The 24,275-nt window shown below is 35.5% G+C and overlaps 1 protein-coding gene across 4 annotated transcripts in view; it reads left to right on the forward strand.

Moving 5' to 3' along the window:
• Positions 1 to 23,882, forward strand: part of mypn (myopalladin) — a 27,840-nt gene extending 3,958 nt beyond the window's left edge. For 2 of the 4 annotated variants that reach the window (XM_016487310.1, XM_016487311.1), the window contains exons 3-21: positions 5,355 to 5,530; positions 5,633 to 5,678; positions 5,773 to 6,172; positions 6,256 to 6,330; positions 7,046 to 7,187; positions 7,345 to 7,368; positions 7,466 to 7,582; positions 7,717 to 8,518; positions 8,629 to 10,068; positions 11,363 to 11,504; positions 13,880 to 13,957; positions 16,213 to 16,434; positions 17,101 to 17,250; positions 17,331 to 17,407; positions 18,257 to 18,383; positions 20,287 to 20,494; positions 21,450 to 21,615; positions 21,805 to 21,938; positions 23,514 to 23,882. In XM_016487310.1, the coding sequence (XP_016342796.1) occupies positions 5,355 to 5,530; positions 5,633 to 5,678; positions 5,773 to 6,172; positions 6,256 to 6,330; positions 7,046 to 7,187; positions 7,345 to 7,368; positions 7,466 to 7,582; positions 7,717 to 8,518; positions 8,629 to 10,068; positions 11,363 to 11,504; positions 13,880 to 13,957; positions 16,213 to 16,434; positions 17,101 to 17,250; positions 17,331 to 17,407; positions 18,257 to 18,383; positions 20,287 to 20,494; positions 21,450 to 21,615; positions 21,805 to 21,938; positions 23,514 to 23,692 (4,705 nt within the window). In that variant the 3' untranslated portion in view covers positions 23,693 to 23,882. Of the gene's footprint in view, positions 1 to 4,216; positions 4,293 to 5,354; positions 5,531 to 5,632; positions 5,683 to 5,772; positions 6,173 to 6,255; positions 6,331 to 7,045; positions 7,188 to 7,344; positions 7,369 to 7,465; positions 7,583 to 7,716; positions 8,519 to 8,628; positions 10,069 to 11,362; positions 11,505 to 13,879; positions 13,958 to 16,212; positions 16,435 to 17,100; positions 17,251 to 17,330; positions 17,408 to 18,256; positions 18,384 to 20,286; positions 20,495 to 21,449; positions 21,616 to 21,804; positions 21,939 to 23,513 lie in introns of those variants that run through there. The other 2 variants (XM_016487313.1, XM_016487312.1) reach the window with 2 other exon arrangements.
• Positions 23,883 to 24,275: the final 393 nt, after the last annotated feature.

A 24,275-nucleotide genomic window follows, 5' to 3' on the forward strand; every position in this document is an offset into this window, starting at 1 on the left:
TCATTTTGATTTCGCAAGCGACAACGGTGTACTAGTTCTAATGCCATGATGAAAGTTTGAGCAAAACACGCTAACTGTTCTGTGTTTGGCTGCAGTCCCAGCCAAGTCCCAGCCTCAGAGGAGACAACAGAGCAGTGCATTTATTGATTTATTTAGGCTACTGTATATTGCTGCTGCCACACAGATCTAAAATAAACATGTGATTTATTTCCCAGCTGTTTACCTTCACAGACATAACCCACTGTTTTTTGTAACTCATGTGTGTTTTTAACGTAAACTTGTGTGTGAATGAGAACTTAGTTTAGTACTCACATGCTGCGACAGCCGCTTTCTGTGCATGTGCTTCGGATGTGTGCACTCAGAAAACCTTATATCAGAAGTTTAAACTAATATGGTTTAAAACGCATGATTTCAGCACGATAAACATGATAATCAGAACCAAAACAGATGTTTTTAGCAGGTCCGAGCTGTAAAGGCGCAGCTCTATTCTGGAAAAGGGGGCGGGGAGCAGCAGCTCATTTGCATTTAAAGAGACAGGCCCGAAAAACAGCGTGTTTCTGCTTCCACTCAAAATAGGCATTTTCAAAATTATATAATAAATGATCTGTGGAGTATTTTGAGCTGAAACTTCACAGACACATTCTGGGGACACCAGAGACTTATATTACATATTGTAAAAAGGGGCATATTATGTCTCCTTTAAAACATGAGATTTTGAAAGAATGACAGGGTTTTTTCTTGAAAAATGTATTCCAGTAATCTTTGTTTTATTTACAACTTTAAAAAATCTTTTTTTGTGTAAATAGCAACGCCTTGAGAACACCCCTTGTGCATTTAATTGCATTGAATGTGCTCTTGCAGATAATATAATATTCATAAAAGTAAAAAATTGTCATCATTTGCTTCAAACCGGTATGAATTTAATTTATATCTTGAACACAAAAGAAGATATTTTGAAGAATGTTGGTAACGAAACAGTTGACGTATATAGTATAGAGAGAGAAAAAGGTTTGCAACGACATGAAGGTGAGTAAATCATTTTTGATTTTTGGGTGAACTATCCCCTTAAGTTTAAATAATTGCATTTGATATAAATTTGAAGTAGAATATGTTTTCATTTAATTGCAATTAACATGCAGTAAAGCGTCCAAAAACATTACATTCATTTTGCACTTAAGTATATTCTTTTAAACTATATTATTTCCATAATAAGTACTTATTATTTCCATAACAAATACTTTTTAAGTAGTTTGTTTTCTAAGTACAATAAGAAAAAAAGTGTAGTACTTTTTCACAAGGGATCTGTAACACCGTAGCATCATGGCAACCGTTTTTCTAGCAAATGCATGCTAAAAATCTACTTTTTCAAGCATTGCCTGTGAGCACAAAGACGTCTTGTGAAAGCTGACCGTATAACATGCAGTCTGATCTCAGCCATTCTAATTCTGCTACATCTGAAATATGATGCTATGAGAATGCAGTCGAAATCATCGTCCTACTTCTTCAGTAGAGCACAGTTAGCCAAAGAGTAGAAGAGTAAACAAGATATTAAATGTGTACAGAGCTTTGCAAATTTGCACAATTAGTGCGGGTATGATTATAGTTTATTGTAGCAGTGTTTACTTGGGCACAATGAATGTCTTTTCTGTCCTAATTCATGAAATAAACTGCACAAATGAATGTCACTTCCTTACAAAAAATCATACTATGGTGATATAAGATGGTACTGTGTTATTTTAGTATTGTTTATATACCATTATAGTATTTATTCATATTTTGAATTAGCTTTTTTTATTTTAATTTTATTATTTTAATATTTCTACAGTATTTACATTTTTTTTTGGGGGGGGAGGGGGGTATTGTTAGCATTATTCATATTTTGAATTTGCTTTTATTTTAGTTTAATTTTATTATTTTATTTTAATATTTCTACAGTATTTAATAGCAGGGGTAGCGGTAGTCATTTTATTCGTTCAAATTATTCTTATTTTATGTTTTTCATCTAATATTTATATTTTATTTTATTTCCTCCATTTCAATGATCAGAAATGATTTTTAATAGTTTTAGTTAACAATAACAACACTGTTCTCTGTGTTGAATGAGTTTACTCTTTTGTAGTGAGTGTGTTTGTCATGAAATGGTGATAATGTTTATGTTTACTAAAAGCTAATTGCAGAACAGAAGCAATCTAAATCGTTTAACATTAGCTCCTGGCTTGAGGCTAGATGAACTTTAAAGGACGATTATCATAACTTGTAAAGCCTAAAGAGCCGTGTGACTCAGATTGTGGAAATGTGCTGCTCCAGCCGGGATAATCAGCTTGTGTGTCAGGGTTTGTTTTGGGTTGTTTTGGTGTTCATGTCTTTTGCTTTGTATTCATGCTCTTAGTTTAATTTCCTGGTTTGTCATGTGTTCCTTGCCCCACATGTGATCATGTCATGTGCTACCCTTGTCTGTGTGTTATGTTCTAATTGGTTCTTTGGTTCATGTGTCATGTTATCATTCGTTGTCTTAGTCATGTGTCCTGTCTCTCATTGGTTGATTCTTGTCATGTGACCCTTAGTGTTTGTTATAAGTAGCCCTCATGTTGCCATTGACTCTGGTCGTGTATTGAATGAATGTACACCTGCTGTCGGTGAGTTCTGTTCATGTCAAGTCAAGTCTTTTCTAGTCAAGTCTGTTCATGTCACGTCAAGTCTCAGGTTATGTTTGTATTTTGGATCACATCTGGAAATAAACTGCACATGGGTTCTTCACTACGCTCGCCTTCAGTGGACTGATTCATTACATTGTGCTTCTCTATAAACTGGACATCTCTCATAAAATACGTGCTTTACTGCTCCAGTGTGCTGAAAAACTGTTAGCTACAATTAGACTTAATAACACGTTATATGTTCCCTTTTCAGTTATGATTTAAAAGTGGCTAAATTATGTTTGAGTGAACTATGAAGCTATTTCATCACTACTTCATATAAATTGGGTGTGCTTTTATTTTTATTTTATTTTATTTAATAACTTTGCAAAAATTGGTCATGCTTTTAACATGCTTGCATTTAATAACTACATATAAATGCATCATCCTTTTTTGCATTTAATAAATTAAGTTTATAATGCATTTAACTTTTGTTGTATTTAATAACTTTGTATGAACCGATTGTACATTTAATAGCTTTGTATTTAACATTTTTGCATTTAATAACGTCATATAAACTGACCATCCATTTAACGTTTTTGCATTTAATAACATTGTATGAATTGATCATGCACTTAATGTTTTTGCATTTAATGACTTTGTATAAATTGATCATGCATTTAATGTATTAACATTTAAAAACTTCATATAAACTGATCATGCATGTAATATTTTTGCATTGAATAACTTTGTATGAACTGGTCATGCATTTAACATTTTTGCATTTAATAACCTATTACATAGTAAACATAAATTTATGCATTTTCTGTTAGCATACAGATATCTTGTCAAATCATTGATGAAAGGTTAGTGTAACATTACTCAATGCAAACTTCCCACACTGACAGGTCAAGGAAAGCCGTGCTTTTCTGAGCGTGTCTGTGTGACAGGTAACGTGTTTGGACAGCTGTTCTCAGCTGACCGAGAGACTGTGATGTCAGAAACATTAGATCTTCCCTCCAGTGACCCAAACTTACTTCACTTTTCAACATTTTACTTACAGCACCCTTTGAGAACACTCATCTGACCGTCTGTACATAAATGACATGGCCAATGCTTTCTAGAAGCATTTTACGTAATAGCTTGTCTTTGTAGTAGATTTTCCAAAATCGTAACTTTATTTTTGAGTTCTAAATAAGTATGTTGTAAAAAAAAAAATCCACATAGTTGTTGTAACTAAAAATCTCAAGTGTTTCTCTGTCAGAGGCAAATGCCCGCTAAATATCTGATAGATCTATTAGCAGTGTTGGTGAATATATGAGAGGCCCTTCTATGTTTAGCTCATGTGTGTCGGTCAGGGATGCTGCCGTCCAGTTTTAACAGGGCTTCCTGTGCCGTGGGTGAGTCGAGAGGGAAAATAGACTGAACAGGTGCAGATCTAGCACTGGATGTCTTTCCCCCGCAGCTCAGGCTTTCAAAGTAGAGTCTTAATCATTAGAAATGATCCTCGCTGGCTCATGGATCAAACCCAATACATTTCAGCCATGTCTCGCCCATGGAATGAACCACAACTCGTCTCTTCAGAAGCGCTTTAAATTTCAGCGAGGGAATTTTAGGAAACAGCAGTTAAAGTGAAATAACTGTCGTACGGTCTTCTAGGTAAGGTTGTGGTAAAGTTATATTTGTGGATTCAAGAATATGAGTTTAGCCCATTGATTTATTACTGAATGAATGCTGTTTGTCTTGTGTTGCGATGTGGTTCTTATTTTGCTGATGTGTTTGATAAGGAGGACTGATTTTGGATGATTTGTAAGATGCATTGAAATGGTTTTGAATGCCTTCTTTAACACAAAGTGATATATGCAAAAAATAACTTCATTAGTAAATTGCTTCAACCTCACCTCAACAGCTTAATATCTAAAAGTCTGACAACTGTAAGTCAGTTAACTGATTTTTGCCATTGAATGACTAAAGAAAGTCGTCGTGTCAGTAGAGTAAATACAGTGAAAATTGTTTATTTGAAAATTTGAAAGTAAATAGCTTTTTCTAATCAACTAGTTTTTCAAGAGATTCTTCCCTAAAAATTGAAATCTATTCTTTATTTTTGTTATTAGAAATATTTGTGACCTGTATTTTTGATATTAATTAGGCTGGATTGACCATTTAATATGTCCAAAAGCTATTCATCATACTAAACATTCTGCATTTTAACAACACATTTAATTTGTTTGCATATTGTGATAGACTGAAAATCTAGATGATATTCAGCTATTTTGAGATATATTGCAATTTAACCTTTTTGGTTTTTGTTTTACACGGTGCACATTTTGGCTATCAAACATGAATTGAAAAAAGTCATGATATTGTTGAATAAATGTGGTTTACCTCTGTACTGTAATGCTTGAATTAATGAACTCTGTGACCGCAAAAGGTATTCATTTAGTGTCACTAGCACACTTCAAATTTTAAAATGATGAATTAAATATGCATTGAAGTAAATATGCATTGTATTTGTGTTGTAAATGACCTGGGCTGAAATGTCAGTATACAACTGAATGTACATTCATTGGATTTTCAACTGAGGTCAAATTAAAACCAGATGCATTCAGACATGATTTGTGCGCATGTTTTACATTTACATTCATTAATTTATTGTATTGTGGATGTACTTGTAAATGTGTGTTCCTGTCCAGAATGTAACATTCTGATTGTGTTTTCCAGGTGGTTTTGTGAGGGTAAAGAGTTGGAAAACAGTCCTGATATTCAGATCATCGCTAATGGTGAGCGACACACTCTGATCATAGCAGAGGCGTTTGAAGAAGACACGGGCAGATACTCGTGCTTTGCCTCCAATTTTTATGGCACAGACTCCACCTCAGCAGAAATCTACATTGAGGGTCAGTAAATGACTTCTGGACTATTTAATATGAAATATACATTGACTAAATGATTGCAGCTGCAGTCTGAAATTAAGTTTGTATATTTTCATTTTCTATTAGGAGCATCTTCGTCAGATTCTGACGAAGAAAAACATTTTCAAGCAGAGTGAGTTTGTATATTTTCCATTATGAAATCTGTATCTGCAGTACCTTTTGAACCCCTAGGGGTTGAAATCACATGCACACATCTTTATTTCCAGACTTCATGAAAGATCTCCTCAGCCCAAACCTGCTGTGGTCTTGGCAGAACCCAACACATCTGCTGAAGACACCACACCAACTATAACAACCACCTTCGCTGAACCACCAGCACATTCTGACACCGAAGCAGTGCCACTGACTGAGCTGATTGCTGACCCAAGCTCTAAGCAGGAAGATACAGAACTTCTGAGTTCCAAGGTTGTCAGCTCTGAAATACCTGTACTAGAACCAAACATTTCTGTAGTAGAACCAACCATACCTGTACTAGAACCATCAATGCCAATATCTGAGGTGGAACCCACTCCACCAATTCCTCCACTGACCATTGCCCCACCATCACCTCCATCCAGCCAAAGTATCTCCGATGTACTGTTAACATCTCAACAGAGCATTTCTGAGGTATGAAAAACACACCAAATCTGCAGTTTTGTTTTTCCACTAATGCATGTGTTTTTCTTACATTCCATATGTTTTGTTTTCAGACTCTAAATGGCAGCAGTAGTTATCTTCAAAGCTTCGATGTAAGGCCCATGATGGCAGCTCCTGTTTTTACGAAGGTAGAGCAAACACAGCTTGTATTTCTAAATCTTGACATTGAGTGCCAATGAAGTATAAATTAATGCTTGGAAGAAAAAAAAAACATAGACGTATTATAATATTTTCACGTGTTTTAAACTTTTGCACGCATGCCTGTCCTAAATCCAGTGAGTCAAAACCTTGGTATGCAGTCATACTTACGATTTTTGCTTGGCAGGCTGTAAAACCGGCAAATCCAGTGCAAGCCATGTTTAGAAATATCATAAAGCCTTGGTGGTGTCCCAGTTTGACTTGGGCCAGTAAGAAACCAACTAGCAATGCACTATCAACCCCACAGAACACCCTTTAAAATGCACTGTTCACTCTCAGAAATTTTTTCTACCTTTAGGGGTACAACAGTTGGTCACTGGGGCAGTACCCTCAAAGGGACACCTTTGTACCTAAAGGGTGCATGTTAGGAACATAAAAGTACATATTACTACCTTAAGGGTACATATTACTATTCTAGGGTACTATTATGCACCCATTGGGGATAAAGAAGGTACAAAGGTGTCCCTTTGCGGGTATTGCCTAAGTGACAAGCTATTTTTTTTGGACAGTGTATACAGTAGCAATGCCCTGGCAGCTATCCAAAAATCATCATGGCAATAGCTATTATCTTCAGAAGAATTAAAACCTAGTTTTACAGGTTTTCCATTCCATTGTCATTGTACACCATTGTCTCTTTTGCTGTAGAACCTCCAGGATGTCCTGGCTGTAGAGAGTCAGTTGGTAGTTCTCGAGTGCAGAGTAAAAGGCATTCCCTCCCCTAAAGTGGACTGGTACCGGGAGGGAACACTTATTGAAGATTCCCCAGACTTCAGAATCCTTCAGAAGAGTATGTATAATTTTACTGCGCAGTGCATTTAGATATGTGGTTGGATCCATCCTTGAAAACTACTGAAAATGTAACTTGAAAGAAAAGTTTACAGTGCTTGACTTTCTTCTTAAAATTGTTATCTGACAATTCACACATTCTGCTTTTTTCATCCCAGAACCAAGATCCATGGCTGAATCTGGTAGGTGGATTTGATTACCCTTGCTTTGCCAAGGTAATTATTTCATGACTCTAACCACCTAACATTGTGCCATTTCTCTGTTTGGTGTGGACATCAGAGGAGATATGTACTTTGGTTATTGCGGAGGTCTTTCCAGAGGATTCTGGAACATTTACTTGCATAGCCAGCAATAAATATGGCACAGTTTCCAGTACTGCGGTATTGAGAGTAAAAGGTAATTTTGTTTTATTGTTGAGGAATCTATTATTGGATCAGCTTAAGACTGCTTAAGTTCATAATGAGATAAAAATTAATACATATATCACATCTCAAGTCTAATTCTGGACAATATTTTGTCTGCATCGATAGGACACAATAATAACAGCACCAATCCTAAAACAACAAGCACTTTAACAGTGGAATCCTCCCTCCAAAAGGTTCCGGCAACAGAACTGATGTCAACAACTTTAAAGCATAAACCAGATGTTCCTCTGGTAAACAACAAGCTTCACTCAAGTATGATTTGCCTTGACCCTTTGAGATCTGGATTTAAGCATTCAGACCTTCATGACTCTGGAACGCCTCGCTCAGATTCCCTAAATCCTAGTACCCTTCGCCATGATCTCACCACTAGCCTACCTAGTCTAAACCATCTCAGCATTGGAAAATACAGCTCAGATACTTTAAGGACTAGTTTACCTCAGCTAGACCCACTCAGCTTCAGTTTTTCTTCACTGAACTCAGACTCAAACCATAAGCCTCTCAGCTCTAGCACAACACACTTTGATTCAGGAGGGTCCGGTTTTAAGCCTTCCACAGAAGTGACCCAACGTCCACCAAACGGATCAGCCTCCAGCATCACTATGAGCTCTGATGCATCGGTAGAACCATTACCAAATGGTTCAAAACCAACCTCCAGCCCTTCTGTTACTAGTTTCCCACCAGTAAACTGCAGTAACCATCAAGAGCGACCAACTGTTAAACCCATACCAGATCCCCCAACTTCTTGCCTCAAGACAAGACCCGAGGGTGTATTAGGGAATCACAACGAATCCCGCTCTAGTTCCCAGGTTGGCCTCCGTGTAACCTTTAAACTCCTGGAAGATGAAGACGAGGAGGAGAAAGGAATGTCATCTAAAGAACCACCACCAGTGTTGGCTAAACCAAAATTGTAAGTACCAATTTCAGAGTGTTGCAAGACAACTTGAGAGTAAAATTATGTTTTAGGACTATCTGAAGTAGAAAACATGATTGTTTTCCCTTTCTTTTGTCTTATCTTAGAGACCCAGTGCAGCTTCAGATCCTCCACAACCAGGTGCTTTTGGAACAGCGGCAGGAAGATGCCTCCCCAAGCCAAGATTCACCACATTTAGACAGGACAAGTTGTGAGCCATCGCCTGTCAAGCCAACTCACCCTCCTGCAAATTCAGTTCCATCCCAACTCCAACCACCTCCTCTTGTAATGAACTCTGCTCCAATTCCACTGCAGATCCCTGCATCTGTCCCTCTACTTCCTACAGCACCTGCTCCCATATTAAAAGCTGTACCTGTATCCCAATTGAGCATGCCTTTAACCAATTCCATGCCCTTGCCCCAACTTACTCCATCAGCCACAACCTTACACAACCACCTTCCAATACCTCAACAAAATCTGGTTCCTACTATTTTAAATACTGTTCCACTGGGTATAGTTCCCTCTAACCTACTAACCCAACCGAATGTGGTGCCCACTCCTCCTCAGCTGAATTTGGGGCCAATCTCACCCAGTGTGGCTCCAGTTACCCCTATGCCAAGTGTGATCCCAACAATCCCAATAACTCAACCAGGAGGAGCTCCCAACATCCCTATGCCTATAAATTTGGGACCTTCTGCACAGTTTCCTCAACTTTTCATGGCTCCAACCACCCAACCAAACCCCAACCATGTGGCCAATGTTCCACCCGTTACTTCTTCCACTCATATTTCACAAATAAACATGAATCCAACCATGCAGATATACTCCGTTCCCATTAGTGACACGAGTGTTGCCAGAACACAGGCACTGATGTCACCTAATGCATCAGTGGTGAACAACACTGGACCAAAGTTAAATACCACCACAAGTTCTCATCCCAGCATGGCTCCACAAGACACACATTCTCAAGGTGTGTCGTATCCACCCCTGAGTAAAATCACCTCACCACATCAAGTGAGAAATCAACCTGCACCCATCCCGAGTCCAATGTCTCCACCTCCGTTGATTGACACCCAGCCTCCACTTCCCGGGATTATTCCGATCTCCACCCAGAGCTTCACCTACACAAGGCCGAAGGAGTTCATTGCAGCCCAGATGCTCTCTCCTATCAGGAGTCCTTCCCCAACCGAGTCTCCTCTTCCAATGCTCCATGAATTAGCTGCACAGATATTCCCGAAGTCGACACGAATGCTCACGTCGCCCGTCAACCAGTCATCTCCGTCCCCAAGAAAGTTCCCAACAAGAGTTCTGGAGTGTCCAAGCAGCCCACCATATGTGTCCTCACCACCTCTACTGCCTCCTGGGCTGGTGAATTCACTGTTTTCTTTTAGAACTCAGTCACCCCCACAAGCTTCTTCACCAACGTCTAGCAGCTCCACTCCTAGCCCCATCCAAAATCCAGTGGCCTTCCTTAGTTCAGTCTTTCCTTCACTTCCAATATCTCCTCCGACCAATGCCATGGGCCTGCCGAAGAGGGCCCCACCTGGGTAAGCATACACAAACACATTTCATTATAACAGAGGTTCTCAACCCTGCTCCTTGGGATCCACTCTCCTGCAGAGTTTAGCTCCAACCCTAATCAACCACACCTGAAGGTAATCAAGTTCTTTAGAGTAGCTTGAAAATGCACATGCAGGTGTGCTGAAGCAGGTTGGAAATAAACTGTACAGGACAGTGGGTCCCCAGGAGTAGGGTTGAAGACCTCTGCATTATAATATTGTAATATCATAAAATGGTTTAAAGGTCACACTTTCTCTTAAAGGGGTCATGATGACATGGATTTTTTTTTTTTTATAGGTTTCTTGAGTTTACTTATGTTAATAAAGTTTTTTGCAAAAAAAAAAAACTAATAAATATGTGGGAAAACAGTCATTTCCAGACAAAGCATTATGAAATCATTTACTTGCGTTTGTGATGCAGCTGCAGTCAGATCTAGCACCGCTTCAGCTTTCAACAAATGTTTCTTTGTGAACTCTCCATTACACTGTGCCTCGTTTACAAAACAAAATGCTCTGATCGATCCTCAGACACAATCCAGGACACCATTAAAAATAAACTATCCACTTGTTCTTTACACTGGGATCCTTCTGATGTCTGTACAAAGACGTGAACGAGCTGATTAAACCAAACGCGTCAAAGCGAACATTCTTTCACTCCATTTGTCCTGTTGATGACCGACTCGAGCGCGTGCACTGTCAGAAAGTGAACGCACATCTGTATACTGTATCCAGTGTAGACAAGACAGCGGCAGTGATTGTAATTTCTGTTTGCTTTTGACGCAAAGCGACACTCACATTCAGCGTGACAAGTGTCCGTTAAGCTGTTAAGCGTCTGAACACCAGTGGGCGGGGCCTATGGTGAGAAGATGACTATTCGTCAATGTCTTGCTCTGGAGGCAGTGTTTATGCAAATGACTGGGGTTAGGTGATGTCACCTTGACCCTCGGATCCAAAACGAGCCGTTTTTGGAGCTTGATTAAATAAATGCTTTGTTTATAATGAGGAGGACATAGGATCTATGAAACTTGCAGGTTGTTTTAATGGTACAAAGGCCTCTTATATCCCAAAAGATCAAGGCAAATTTGATTTCTCATGCTATGACCCCTTTAAAGGGATTTTTTGTGGAATATCCTGTCTGTTTACTGACTAGTTAAAATAATGACACTATGGTCTTTTTAGAGCTGTTTTACAGCAGAATTTGACTTTTCATAAATATATATACACGTATTTGTATCATATTTTAATGCCTTACCTCAGTCTCATTGTGTTACTTCATGTTCAGGCCTCAAGGTGCACTAAAGAAGAATCAAAGAGGTTCCAGACTCATGTCTGATGATGACATCCGCGAGAGCAAGGAAACACTGTTACAAGATATTGAGAAGAAATTGCAATTTAAAGATGAACAGCTTCGTTTTGGACAACAGGTATGTGGTGTCATAAATATTACAAAGATGGGTTTTGTTGTGTATAGTACAAATAGTAGGCCTAGGCCATGCTTTTGCAGGATTTACAGACACAATTCAGTTATATCAAATTGCTAATCTTCTGTTATTCACAGAAGAAAGTTTTTGCTGTTTCTGATCATCTTACTTTGAGTTACGGGTTTCTTTATGAGAGACACTATTACAGAGGGTTTAATCTTGGTTTGTAGTAGTTAAATTTGTGTGGGCTTACACAAAACACAGATTGATGGAGATGGAGAAGGAATAGGGAAGAAAAATATCCCCCTAAATAACATGTTCTGTGTACCACAGCTTGATCAGTCTGTACTCTAAAATAAATCGCTGCTACCCTTTAAGACAGAATAGCTAGGACTTCATAATGATATTGGCAAAAACATGTTCTTTTTTATCTCTTGTGCTTAATAGGTTTTCAAGCTTCTTTTTGATGTTGAAATTGAAGGCTGAATCTAACTCTTGGTTGGCTTGCACCAAATGCAAAACTATATCACCTGCTGAGATACTTTTCTCATTTCATTAGGAAAAATGATGCCATGCAGGAATTACATATAGATGTGTATACAGATAATTCTATAATTATCTATATAGATATATATGTGTAATTCCTTCATATTTGATATACTACACGGCATTTGATTAAGTGCCAAAAATGATGCCATGCAGGAATTACATATAGATGTGTATACAGATAATTCTATAATTATCTATATAGATATATGTGTAATTCCTTCATATTTGATATACTACACGGCATTTGATTAAGTGCATGTTTGCAATTTTACTTACTTTTTATCTGCATTTGCATTTGCAATATATTTATATTTCATAGCACCGCAAATCTGTAAACTTTTACAGGTGTTCTGTAAAAGTCTCTAAAATAATTCGGATTGGACTTAAATTAAAAGCTTTGTTTAAAGTCAACATTAAATTAACCCTATTTTAATATCCTCCTCAGCATCACATCAGGTTGTTTCATGTTCAGGTTTTTCATGTTGAGTTTATAAATGTCAATATTATTGATTTGAGGGCTTCATTACATTTAATACTTTAAATTTCAATGTATTGCTGGCTGTCATTTATAAATGAAAACCTTTTGTTTTCATTTCTGTTTGTGGTCTGTAAATCTCCATGCATCATTTAGTGGCTTTGCTTTAAAGTAGACATATTATGCCGCTTTTTACAATATGTAATATAAGTCTCTGGTGTCCCCAGAATGTGTCTGTGAAATTTCAGCTCAAAATACTCCACAGATCATTTATTATATAATTTTGAAAATGCCTATTTTGAGTGGAAGCAGAAACACGCTGTTTTTCGGGCCTGTCTCTTTAAATGCAAATGAGCTGCTGCTCCCCGCCCCCCTTTCCAGAATAGAGCTGCTCCATTACAGCTCGGACCTGCTAAAAACATCTGTTTTGGTTCTGATTATTGTGTTTATCGTGCTGAAATCATGCGTTTTAAACCATATGGGTTTAAACTTCTTATATACGGTTTTCTGAGCGCACACATCCGAAGCACACGCACAGAAAGCGGCTGTCACAGCATGCGAGTACTAAACTAAGTTCTCATTCACTCACAAGTTTACGTTAAAAACACACATGAGTTACATAAAACAGTCGGTTATGTCTGTGACGGTAAACAGCTGGGAAATAAATCGCATGTTTATTTTAGATCTGTGCGGCAGCAGCAATATACAGTAGCCTAAATAAATCAATAAATCCACTGCTTGTCTCCTCTGAGGCTGGGACTCTAAACAGTGTTCTGTGCTCGTCTGTGCAGACAAACACAGAACAGTTAGCATGTTTTCCTCAAACTTTCATCATGGCATTAGAGCTGGTACACCGTTGTCGCTTGCGAAATCAAATGACGGCGCCGTGGGTGGAAACTTACAGATTAAGGGGCGGTAATATTATAATGAGATCCTTTTGCAACGTCACCAAGGGAGCGAAATCAGACGCGCTCGTTTTCTCAGACGCTTGCAGAAAAAGGCTTCCCAAAACAAAGTTACTGGGTTCATCTTTTTCACGTTTCCTTGATTGGTAGATGCACCGGGGACCTGATTATAGCACTTAAAACCTGGAAAAGTCCGATTTTCATGATATGTCACCTTTAACGACGATCTTCTCATTTCATAATCAGTTTCAATGTTTTCACATTCTAACACATACATTTCATGTGTCAAATGTGCGTCCGCATGATGCACCATATTAACACTTTTACACGCTGAAGTGTTTCTTGTCATGACAACATAACATGATAAAAACACTATTTATCACTCGTGTGTCTTGATGTGTGACTAGTGTTTGTGTTTACATCATCGTCATTCATCCTGTCCTCCATAGAAACAGAGTTATGGGGGGGACGTGAGCCGCCCGCTCGGACCAAACATTCCCACCGCAACTGTCATTAACTATGACGAGGTACAAGGACTTTTCTCCATTGCAAGCAGTGCTTTGGTCTGAAGTGCATTAGTTTCATAATATAAGAATCGATTTTGATTAAAACAAGAAACAAGATGATCCTGAGCTAATATAAAGCTGTGGCTTTTTTCCACTAATGAAACTGCATGGATAATAACTCTCTTTAGAGGAAGATGCAGTAAATTTCATCTACACTTTACAATAAGGTTACATCTGTTTACATTAGTTAACTATATCAGTTAACATTAACGATGGAAAATACTTTGATAATTTTAGTTAATTTAATGTATGTCTTAATATTATGAGCTGACGTGAACTAAAAATAAACAGTTGTATTTTTATTAAGTAACGTTTAATATATTATATATAATAAATTAGATTAGTATAGAGATAAATTAGATATGACATATTAGATTAATAGTAAGATTTATAAATACTATAACAAATGTCTTACTAGTTAATGTTAGTTATTGCATTAACTAATGTTAACCAATGGGACCGTATATTGTAAAGTGTTACCATTGTTACGTAGAATTAATTGTATGAATGTTTAAGGCCATAATTATTTTCAAATCTGCACATCTGCACAAGTCAGAATCATTTAACAAATATTAAAAATATAGCTGCGTCCTTGTTAATTGTAACTAATACTCTAACTAAAATTCTATCACAAAAGATTATGCATGAGCAACTTGAGTTTAATTTAATGCTATACTAACTACATGAGAATATTAATATCAGTGTTCAATGGATATCTCAAACAGAAACTATAATGACATGAGCACTACATTAGACCATTGCAATCACAGTTCAGTTCAGTGTCTATGTGAATGAAATCTGAATGCAAACAGTATCTGTGAGTAAACATGAGCGCTGGGCTTGCGAGACTAGACAGAGTCAGGAATGAACAGGGCTCTTCTGTAATATAAATAGAGGTGACTGCATTCAGACATCCAGAACTGAAGGCGAGCTGTTACCCGACAGGCCTCTTGAGATATAATAGGTACTTTTAAAATAGGATGGTGTGTTAAAGGGTTCATATCATAGCTATTTAGTAACCTAGTTTTTATTTTTATTTGTGTATTTATTTATTTTTACACCAAAAACATTCATAATTTAGTTATATATGACCATTTTTCATTCTTTCTCTAACCCCCAGAACATATGTTTCCACCACAGAATAAAAACATTTGCAATTTTATCTCACAATTTTCAGTAATTCAGAATTCTGAGTTTACTTCTAGCAATATCTAGCTTTATTTGGTTTTGCCACGAGTTAAAAAAAAATGCTAAATGTGTTTTTTTTGTTTTTTTTGTCTCGCGCAGTTCTGAGTTTAAATCTCACAATTCTGGCTTTTGCCCTTTGAGTTCTTTGTTTAAATCTTACCATTTTTACTTTTTTTCTCAGAATTCTGAGTTTAAATCTTGGAATTCTGAATTTTTTCTTGGAATTCTGTTTAAATCTCACAATTCTGGCTTTTTCACTCTGAATTCTTTGTTTAAATCTTACAATTTTTACTTTTTTCTCAGAATTCTGAGTTTACATCTAGCAATTCTGTTTTCCCCCTCAGAATTCTAACCTTAAATCTTGCAATTCTGACATTTTTATTAGAATTCTGAGTTTAAATCTTGAAATTCTGACTTTTTTTATTAGAATTCTGAGTTTAAATCTTGAAATTCTGACTTTTTTATTAGAATTCTGAGTTTAAATCTTGAAATTCTGACTTTTTTATTAGAATTCTGAGTTTAAATCTTGAAATTCTGACTTTTTTATTAGAATTCTGAGTTTAAATCTTGCAATTCTGTCTTTTTTTTATTCTAAGATTAAATCTTGCAATTCTGACTTTTTTCCAGGAATTGCAAAAAATTGTGTTGTGAGATAAAAAGTCGCTATTACCTTCATATAGGTTATATGCTAGTGTTATATTATCGCCACAAAGCCCGCTTCTTATTGTAATTGGTTTACATGTTGTAAAATGTCATGCAAATATACAAGTTCACACTGATTGTTGAAAATAACCTGACCACTGATTTGCCTTGTCATTTATCACATATCTCTGTTGTTATTTTTAGACATTACTATGATCAGTTTGGTTGTTTAATTATGCGACTGTTCTGGAAACTTTAACATTTAGGTAGCTGTGGGCAATGTTTCCACAGAACCTGGAAAAAGTAGTAAATATGAAAGTTTAGTTAATATGAAAATGGGACACATTCATGAATGATTTCAGGTAATAAGTTCATGTGTTTTGTAGGAATACAAGGTGTCGAGCTTTGAGCAGAGGCTACTGAGTGAGATCGAGTTTCATTTGGAAAGAACTCCAGTTGAAGAGTCGGACGATGAAGTTCAGCACGATGAAATTCCCTCTGGAAAATGCATCGCGCCTATCTTCGACAAGAAACTGAAGCACTTCAGGGCTGTGGAAGGGATTCCTGTCACATTTACCTGTAAAGTTGTTGGAATTCCAATTCCTAAAGTGAGTTTTTGACAGCATGTGATGCTCTTTTAATGCATGCACAGAAAATAACACTTTTGTGTTCTCTTTATGGTTCAAAGTTTGGGATTTGTAAGATTTTTTTTATATGTTTTTGAAAGAAGTCTCTTCTGCTCACCAAGGCTGCATTTATTTGATCAAAAAATACAATATATTTATTTCTGTGATGCGCAGCTGTATTTTCAGCATCATTACTCCAGTCTTCAGTGTCACATGATCTTCAGAAATCATTCTAATATGCTGCTTTGCTGCTCGAGAAACATTTCTGATTATTATCAGTGTTGAAAACAGTTGTGCTGCACAGTATTTTTGTGGAAATAGTGATACATTTTGTTTTTCAGGATTCTTTGATGAATAGAAAGTTCAAAAGAACATTTATTTGAAACGGAACTTTTTTTGTAACATTAAAAATGTCTTTACTCTCACTTTTGATCAATTTAATACGTCCTCCTTAATGGGTAAAAGTACTCATTTCTTTTATATAGCTAAAAAAAATTATTAATCTAGTGCTTGTAGATTAATAATTAATCATTATTATTTTCTAAATAATTTGTTTTCGGTACAGTTTATATTAATTTCAATCTTTAAGCATAACAGAAACATAAATATAGTCCAAACTACTTGTTTTATTTTGTACTTTTCACACAGGTTTACTGGTTTAAGGATGGAAAGCAGATTTTGAAGAAAAACGTGCACTATAAGAAGATCAGAGAGGGTGATGGGACGTGTTCATTACACATAGAAGCCGTCACAAGTGACGATGACGGCAATTATACAGTCATGGCAGTGAATCCACAGGTAACATGCTGGAGAAAATCATCAGAAATGACTCTGATGTACAGCAGAAATCAGAGTCGAGCCTGTTTTCATGTTCACAGGGCAGAATAAGTTGCTCTGGCCATTTGATTGTCCAAACGGGTCCCGTGCGAAACCGTCCCATGGTTCACTCGCAGAGGTGAGTCGGATCAATGCTCAGTTTTCATACATTTCTTCTGAAGTTGCAATGGCTGACAAAGAGATAAGTTTCATGGACTTGTATGTTTAATACATAGCTGCAAACTTCTCACCTTTCAGTGACAACTCACTTTTTTGAGATCAAAATAGGTCACCTATGAGATTTGCTTGGTTCCAGTGAGAAAGTGTTTTTATGGGGGCATCTTACAAGGGTAAATAAAAACTGGTAGTTTCAAGAACTATGTCTAAAAAGGGTAATATGTTATGTATTTGAGGTCTGAGATATGGGAACGGTGAAGAGAGAGAGAGGGCAAACATTTTGCATTTTAGCCAATATTGTCTTAAATAGCCTGCACTTCATCTTTTATAACATAGGATTTTAACCAAATATATTCAATCTTGATTTTTGTAAAATGTTGCAATAAGATGTTAATATTTTTTGTGAAAAATTACAGATTTGGACATATAAGGATATATATATATATTAGTGCTGTCAAATGATTAATCGTGATTAATCGCATCCAAAATAAAAGTTTTTGCTTGCATAATATGTGTGTTCTGTGTATATCTATTATGCATGCATGTATATATTTTGAAAATATTTACATGTATTTGCATGTCTATATTTATATTCATATAATTTATATTATAAATAAATGTTTAATATATAAACATAACATTTTTCTGAAATATACATGCATGTGTGTGTATTTATATATACATAATAATATACACACCTTTAAAAGAACTTCTGTGTGGAGCATGCCCCCGATCCACATAATGTTCTCACCTTTTTTTTCCCCCGTTACCTGTTTGCATCTCTGTGATCACTCAATGTTGATTTTCCCAGAGTCCGAGCACGTGTACAGGAAGTGGAGGGCGAGCCGGCTCAAGAGCGCTGCTTTCGTCCGCACTTCCTGCAGGCTCCGGGAGACATGTCGGCTCATGAGGGACGCCTCTGTAGGTTAGACTGCAAGGTACTGGAGATATTCCAGCAAGATGATCCCAAAACAGATCTGAGCGCTTAATGTCTGAACATCATTGCATTAGGAGTTCTAGCAGACTTGGGGCCAGATTTACTAACAGCTTGCGCCAGCACAAACCGTCTTTTGGCGTTAAAACAGTACAGTTATTTTTGCGCCTGTCCTTATTGAATGTGCATTTCTAGGAGTTTCCTTTTCAGACGCAAAATTTAGAGGGGAGTATTAAAATGCAATTTACTAACGTTTGCGCTCGTCAAATTACTGGTATTTGCGCCATTATTTAACGCCCAAAAAAAACATGTTAGAGTAAGAGTAGCTCACTTTCAGAATGAAAATTCTGTCATCATTTACTCAACCCTCCACTTGTTCCAAACCTGTATGAGTTTCTTTTTTCTGTTGAACACAAAAGAAGATATTTTGAAGAATGTTGGGATCTGAACAGTTGATGAGCACCATTGACTTCCATAGTATTTTATTTTCCCCTCCCACCCGTGCTTTTATAGAATTGCGCTCTAACGCTAATTTGCCCTGTTTAGTAAATCTGGCCCTAAATATACAAAGGAAGTGCACTTTGCCATACTTTTAAAACGGGTTCTTACTTAAAGAAAATACTTGAAGTGCAAACTGAATGTAATGTTTTAGACTCTATTGCATGTTAATTGCAATTAAATGAAAATGTATTATAGTTTAAAATTGTTAAATGCAATTATTTTAACTTAAGACGGTAGTGAGCAGGACTTAAGTAAATCTTTAAGTACATCTTTTCCATAATTACTTCAGTGTACTGCTGAATATACTGACAAAGATTTACGTCATTTCTATTGAAACTTGTATGTCATGTATTTAAAACAATGATTGATTTACAACAGTGTTGTTTTAGTATCATTGAGGCACTATTATAGTTTTTAATTAATATTTTAAATTAGTTTTTAGTTTTACATTTTCCGCTTTCATTTTAATTAAACATTTTTAGTGATTTTGTTGTTTGGTGTTTTTCCCCCCTGTATATGTCCATATAGTTTTTATTACATTTTATTTCGGTTTTAGATCCTTGAGTTTAGTACATCAAGTTGAACTACAGTAGTCAACATTTGAAGTGGATCAAAAAAGTTAATCAAAGTTGTCCTAAAACCTAAAACCAAAATGCGTTCTTGTCTTAGGACAACTTTGATTAACTTTTTTGATCCACTTCAAATGTTGACTACTGTAGTTCGGGAATGTCAATTTACGGTTATTCACTGTAAATTATACTAATATAACTTACAGCTTTTGGAAGTGAAAATATATACTACCGTAAAATTAATGTCCAATATATGTAATGTCCAATACAGTTTTTCACCGTATATAGTAGGGGAATTTACCGTTAACCATTTAACAGGTTTTTACTGTAGCATTTTTACAGTCTTTTACCGTTAAATTCACGGTCATTTTTTACAGTGTACTGTAAATTAAAATGAGGGATGTTGCCTTGGCAACTAGATGAAATAAAATAACATTTTATATTTTATTTAAGTTTTCATCCATTTCATTTCAAGCAACAATTTATTTATTTATTTATTTATTTAATGGTTTTAATATTAGTTTCAGTTTTAGTTTAGGTAACAACACGGATTTACAACATACTTTAAATAAAAAATTCTAATTTGACATATTTACAAAGTGCACTTTTTAAATGTACTTAAAGAAACCTGGTCATGAAAGTCACTTAAGTGGCTTTGTATTACGTTGTATCATTTAAACTATTAAAACCAAAATTCCAAAAAGCTTAAAGTCACTGAAGCATCCAAATTCTTTTTGAGAAAGCTGTCTGTTATCCAATACAATGACACGTAACATTGCAGAAAGCTTGAAGCTGCATGTTTTGTCTTCATGCTCTGAACCCTCCTCTGCTGTTTAGGTGAGTGGGTTACCTCATCCTGAAATCATGTGGCTTCTTAACGGGAAGCCCATATATCCAGACCTCACTCACCGAATGCTCGTGAGAGAAAACGGGATCCATTCTCTGGCTATTGACTCTCTGACTCAAGCCGATGACGGGACGTACACCTGCATCGCCTCAAATAAAGCGGGACAGAGTTCATTCGGCCTCGAGCTCAGAGTAGTGGGTAAGAGCCGGATCGTTTCTGAATGTCCTTTTAACATTCAAATACTAGAAAGCCCATTTCTGCCACACAAGAAAAAAAATGTGTATTGGTAAATCACAATTATAACTTGGAATGAAGTCAAAATTATGAGATAGAAATTCAAAACAAATTGAAATTATGGCATGCTAAGTCATTATGAGATAAAGTCATAATTATGACAATAAAAATTCTTTATGACTTAGCATATCTTATGATGACTATCTCATAATATTGAATTTTAAGTAACTCAATAATTTTATAATTCCATACTAACTCATTTTTGACTATCATAAATTCAGCCTTGTACATCAATTTCAACCTTTTGTCATAATTATGACTTGGTATGTCATAATTTCGATGTATGCTAGTTTTGATTTTTCTCACAATTATGACTATTATATTTATAATTTTATGCCATCATTTATTTTTTTTGTCAAAATTATGACATCTCATAATTCTAACTTTTTATCTAATAATTATGACTTTTCATGTCATAATTTCGGCATATCTCATACTTATACCATTTTTTAAATCTTGTCAGATAAAACGTTGCGACTATAAGATAAACTATAATTATGACAAAAAGTAAATCAAGTCAAAATTGACAAGTCAAAAATATTAACATATCTAAAAATTATGACTTTATGCCATAATTTTGACTTCTTGTCTCAGATTTTGTACTTTTTATGTCATCATTTCGACTTGTTGATTTATTAAATCACAGTTACGAGTTATAAAGTCAGTACTGTGAGATATAAACATGCAATTGTAAGAAAATAGTCAGCCTTTTGTTCTCTCTCAGAATTGGACGTTACATCGTGCAATTCTGAGAAAAGCAGCCAGAATTGCACATTTATATCGTGCTATTCTGACACGCAACAGCTTAATAACACACAAATACTTGACCCTCTTTTCTCTGTCAAATGAACACACGCAGAAAAAGAGCTGAAGCAGGCGCCGCATTTCGTGGAAAAGCTGCAGAACACGGGCATCGCCGAGGGCTCCCCGGTGCGTCTGGGCTGCAGGGTTGTGGGAATGCCACAGCCGCTCATCTTCTGGAAGAAAGACAATGACACAATCCCTCACTCGAAGGACAGAGTCAGGTGAGTCTGCACACATCTGCTGGACCAGGAACCAAAGCAGCAGCTCCCTTCAGCTGCTTCAGCACGGTTTCCCAGATATGATCAACACTGTGTGCTTTTGAGAACATAAATGCAGTATATCACACAATAAATGAATTAAAAGAACATTAATATTTTTGAAATTCCCATTCTGTGTCTTTGTTATACCAGCATGCATCAGGACACGACAGGTTATGTTTGTCTACTGATTCAACCGACCAGAAAGGAAGATGCTGGCTGGTACACGGTGTCTGCAAAAAATGAAGCAGGAATCATATCATGCACAGCAAGACTAGACATATACGGTGAGTCAATTACATTTCTTAATATTTCAGCACTATATATTAGTAAAGTTAAGAAATAGTTCAGATATAAAGCATTTTGGCTACAATTTTAGTTATTCTCCTGCAATGACTTCTAACACAGAGTACAGTACTTTTGTTAGCTGGTCAGAAATAAATGAAAATCTAAATTAAACTGCTACATTAATACTCCGTCTAAAAATATTTTAAATGTCATTTTTCAAATTATTTTAAGAAATAGTTCTGATAATTACAAATGCAATTAAACTACTATATTATACTATTTTTTTCAATGTTTTAGATTTGAACATATATTAAACATTCTAATTATTTTCAGAAATTATTCTAATAATATTAGAATTAAACTACTATATTATACTCCATCTAAAATATTTAAAATGTAATGTTTCTGACTATTTTGAGAGATGACTCTGACAATGATAAACTGAATTAAACTACTATGTTATACTCTAAAATCTAAAACTATTTTAAACTCATTTTTGTAACCATTTTAAGAAATTACTCTAATAATTAAAATAAATTAAACTAACATGTTGTTCTTTTTCTACAACTATTTTAATGTAATATTTCTAATTATTTTAAGGAATTTTTCTAATAATTAAAAATGAAATTAAACTACTATATTACACTATCTAAAACTATTTTAAATGTAATATTTCTAATTATTTTAATTAAAAATTAAATTAAACTACTATATTACACTCTATCTAAAACTATTTTAAATGTAATATTTCTAATTATTTTAAGGAATTTTTCTAATAATTAAAAATGAAATTAAACTACTATATTACACTATCTAAAACTATTTTAAATGTAATATTTCTAATTATTTTAAGGAATTTTTCTAATAATTAAAAATGAAATTAAACTACTATATTACACTATCTAAAACTATTTTAAATGTAATATTTCTAATTATTTTAAGGAATTTTTCTAATAATTAAAAATGAAATTAAACTACACTACTATATTATCTAAAACTATTTTAAATGTAATATTTCTAATTATTTTAAGGAATTTGTCTAATAATTAAAAATTAAATTAAACTACTATATTACACTCTATCTAAAACTATTTTAAATGTAATATTTCTAATTATTTTAAGGAATTTGTCTAATAATTAAAAATTAAATTAAACTACTATATTACACTCTATCTAAAACTATTTTAAATGTGATATTTCTAATTATTTTAAGGAATTTTTCTAATATTAATCTAATTATTAATGTAAGTAGTATCTAATTAATTCAATTAATCTTATCGTTTGTATCTTAGTTCATTTGTCATACTGTAGGTACTAGTGAAGTGAACTGCAAAAAGTTAATTAATAAAGATGAGAAATTCTAAAAGAAATGGTAACCAGTTAAAGCACCTAAAATATACATTTACTGTATATTATATTGTACAACTGTATTACATTTAACCCAAAAAGATGCTGAAAGGTGTAGTTGTGTCAACTATGTGACTACAAATAAATAAGTTGCTCACAGCATGCAACCCAAGTGCAAAAGATTTTCTTAATTGAACAGTTATGTCCAAACGTGTTGTTTTCTGCAGCTCAGTGGTATCAGCACGTTCATGCACCGATGAAGAAAACGCAGCTCAGCGGGAGTCGATACGCTGCTCTCACCGGCCAGGGTCTGGATATAAAGTCAGCATTTTCCATGAGCGACAACGGCCCCGTCATATTCTCTGCCTCCCAACCAGAGCGAAGGGTAGAAAGTGAGGAGCTGTAGATGCTTGCAGGTTAATGATGGTGCACAGAGGATTTAAAGACACGTTGTGTTGAGTGGTTGGAGTAACAATCTAAAAGCAAACAAGGATCTGATGTTTCTGCACTCATTTGTAGTTGTATGTGTCTTTACACGGGCCTATCATTTAAAGGAATAGTTCAGCCAAATATGAAAAAGGGCTAAAAATCTGCTCATCCTCAGGCCATCTAATATGTAGATGAGTTTGTCTCTTCATCAGATTTGGAGAAATGTAGCATTGCATCAGTGTCTCAGCAATGGATGCTCTGCAGTGAATGGGTGCCGTCAGAATGAGAGTCCACACAGCTGATAAAAACATCACAGTAATCCGCACCACTCCAGTCCATCAGTTAACATCTGGAGAGGACAAAAGCTGAAACTAATCCATCATTAAGGCATTTTTAACTTCAAACCATTATTTCCGGCTAAAATCTGAGTCCATAATCCATAATAATGCTTCCTCCAGTGAAAAAGTGTTCTGGTCTGAATCAGGAGAGAAAGCTGCACAGATCAAGCACAATTTAAACAGCTCTAAACAACATATGTGACCCTGGAGCACAAAAGCAGT

The sequence above is a fragment of the Sinocyclocheilus anshuiensis genome, unplaced genomic scaffold (assembly GCF_001515605.1).
Source record: "Sinocyclocheilus anshuiensis isolate Anshui unplaced genomic scaffold, SAMN03320099.WGS_v1.1 scaffold709, whole genome shotgun sequence".
Classification (NCBI taxonomy): Eukaryota; Metazoa; Chordata; class Actinopteri; order Cypriniformes; family Cyprinidae; genus Sinocyclocheilus; species Sinocyclocheilus anshuiensis.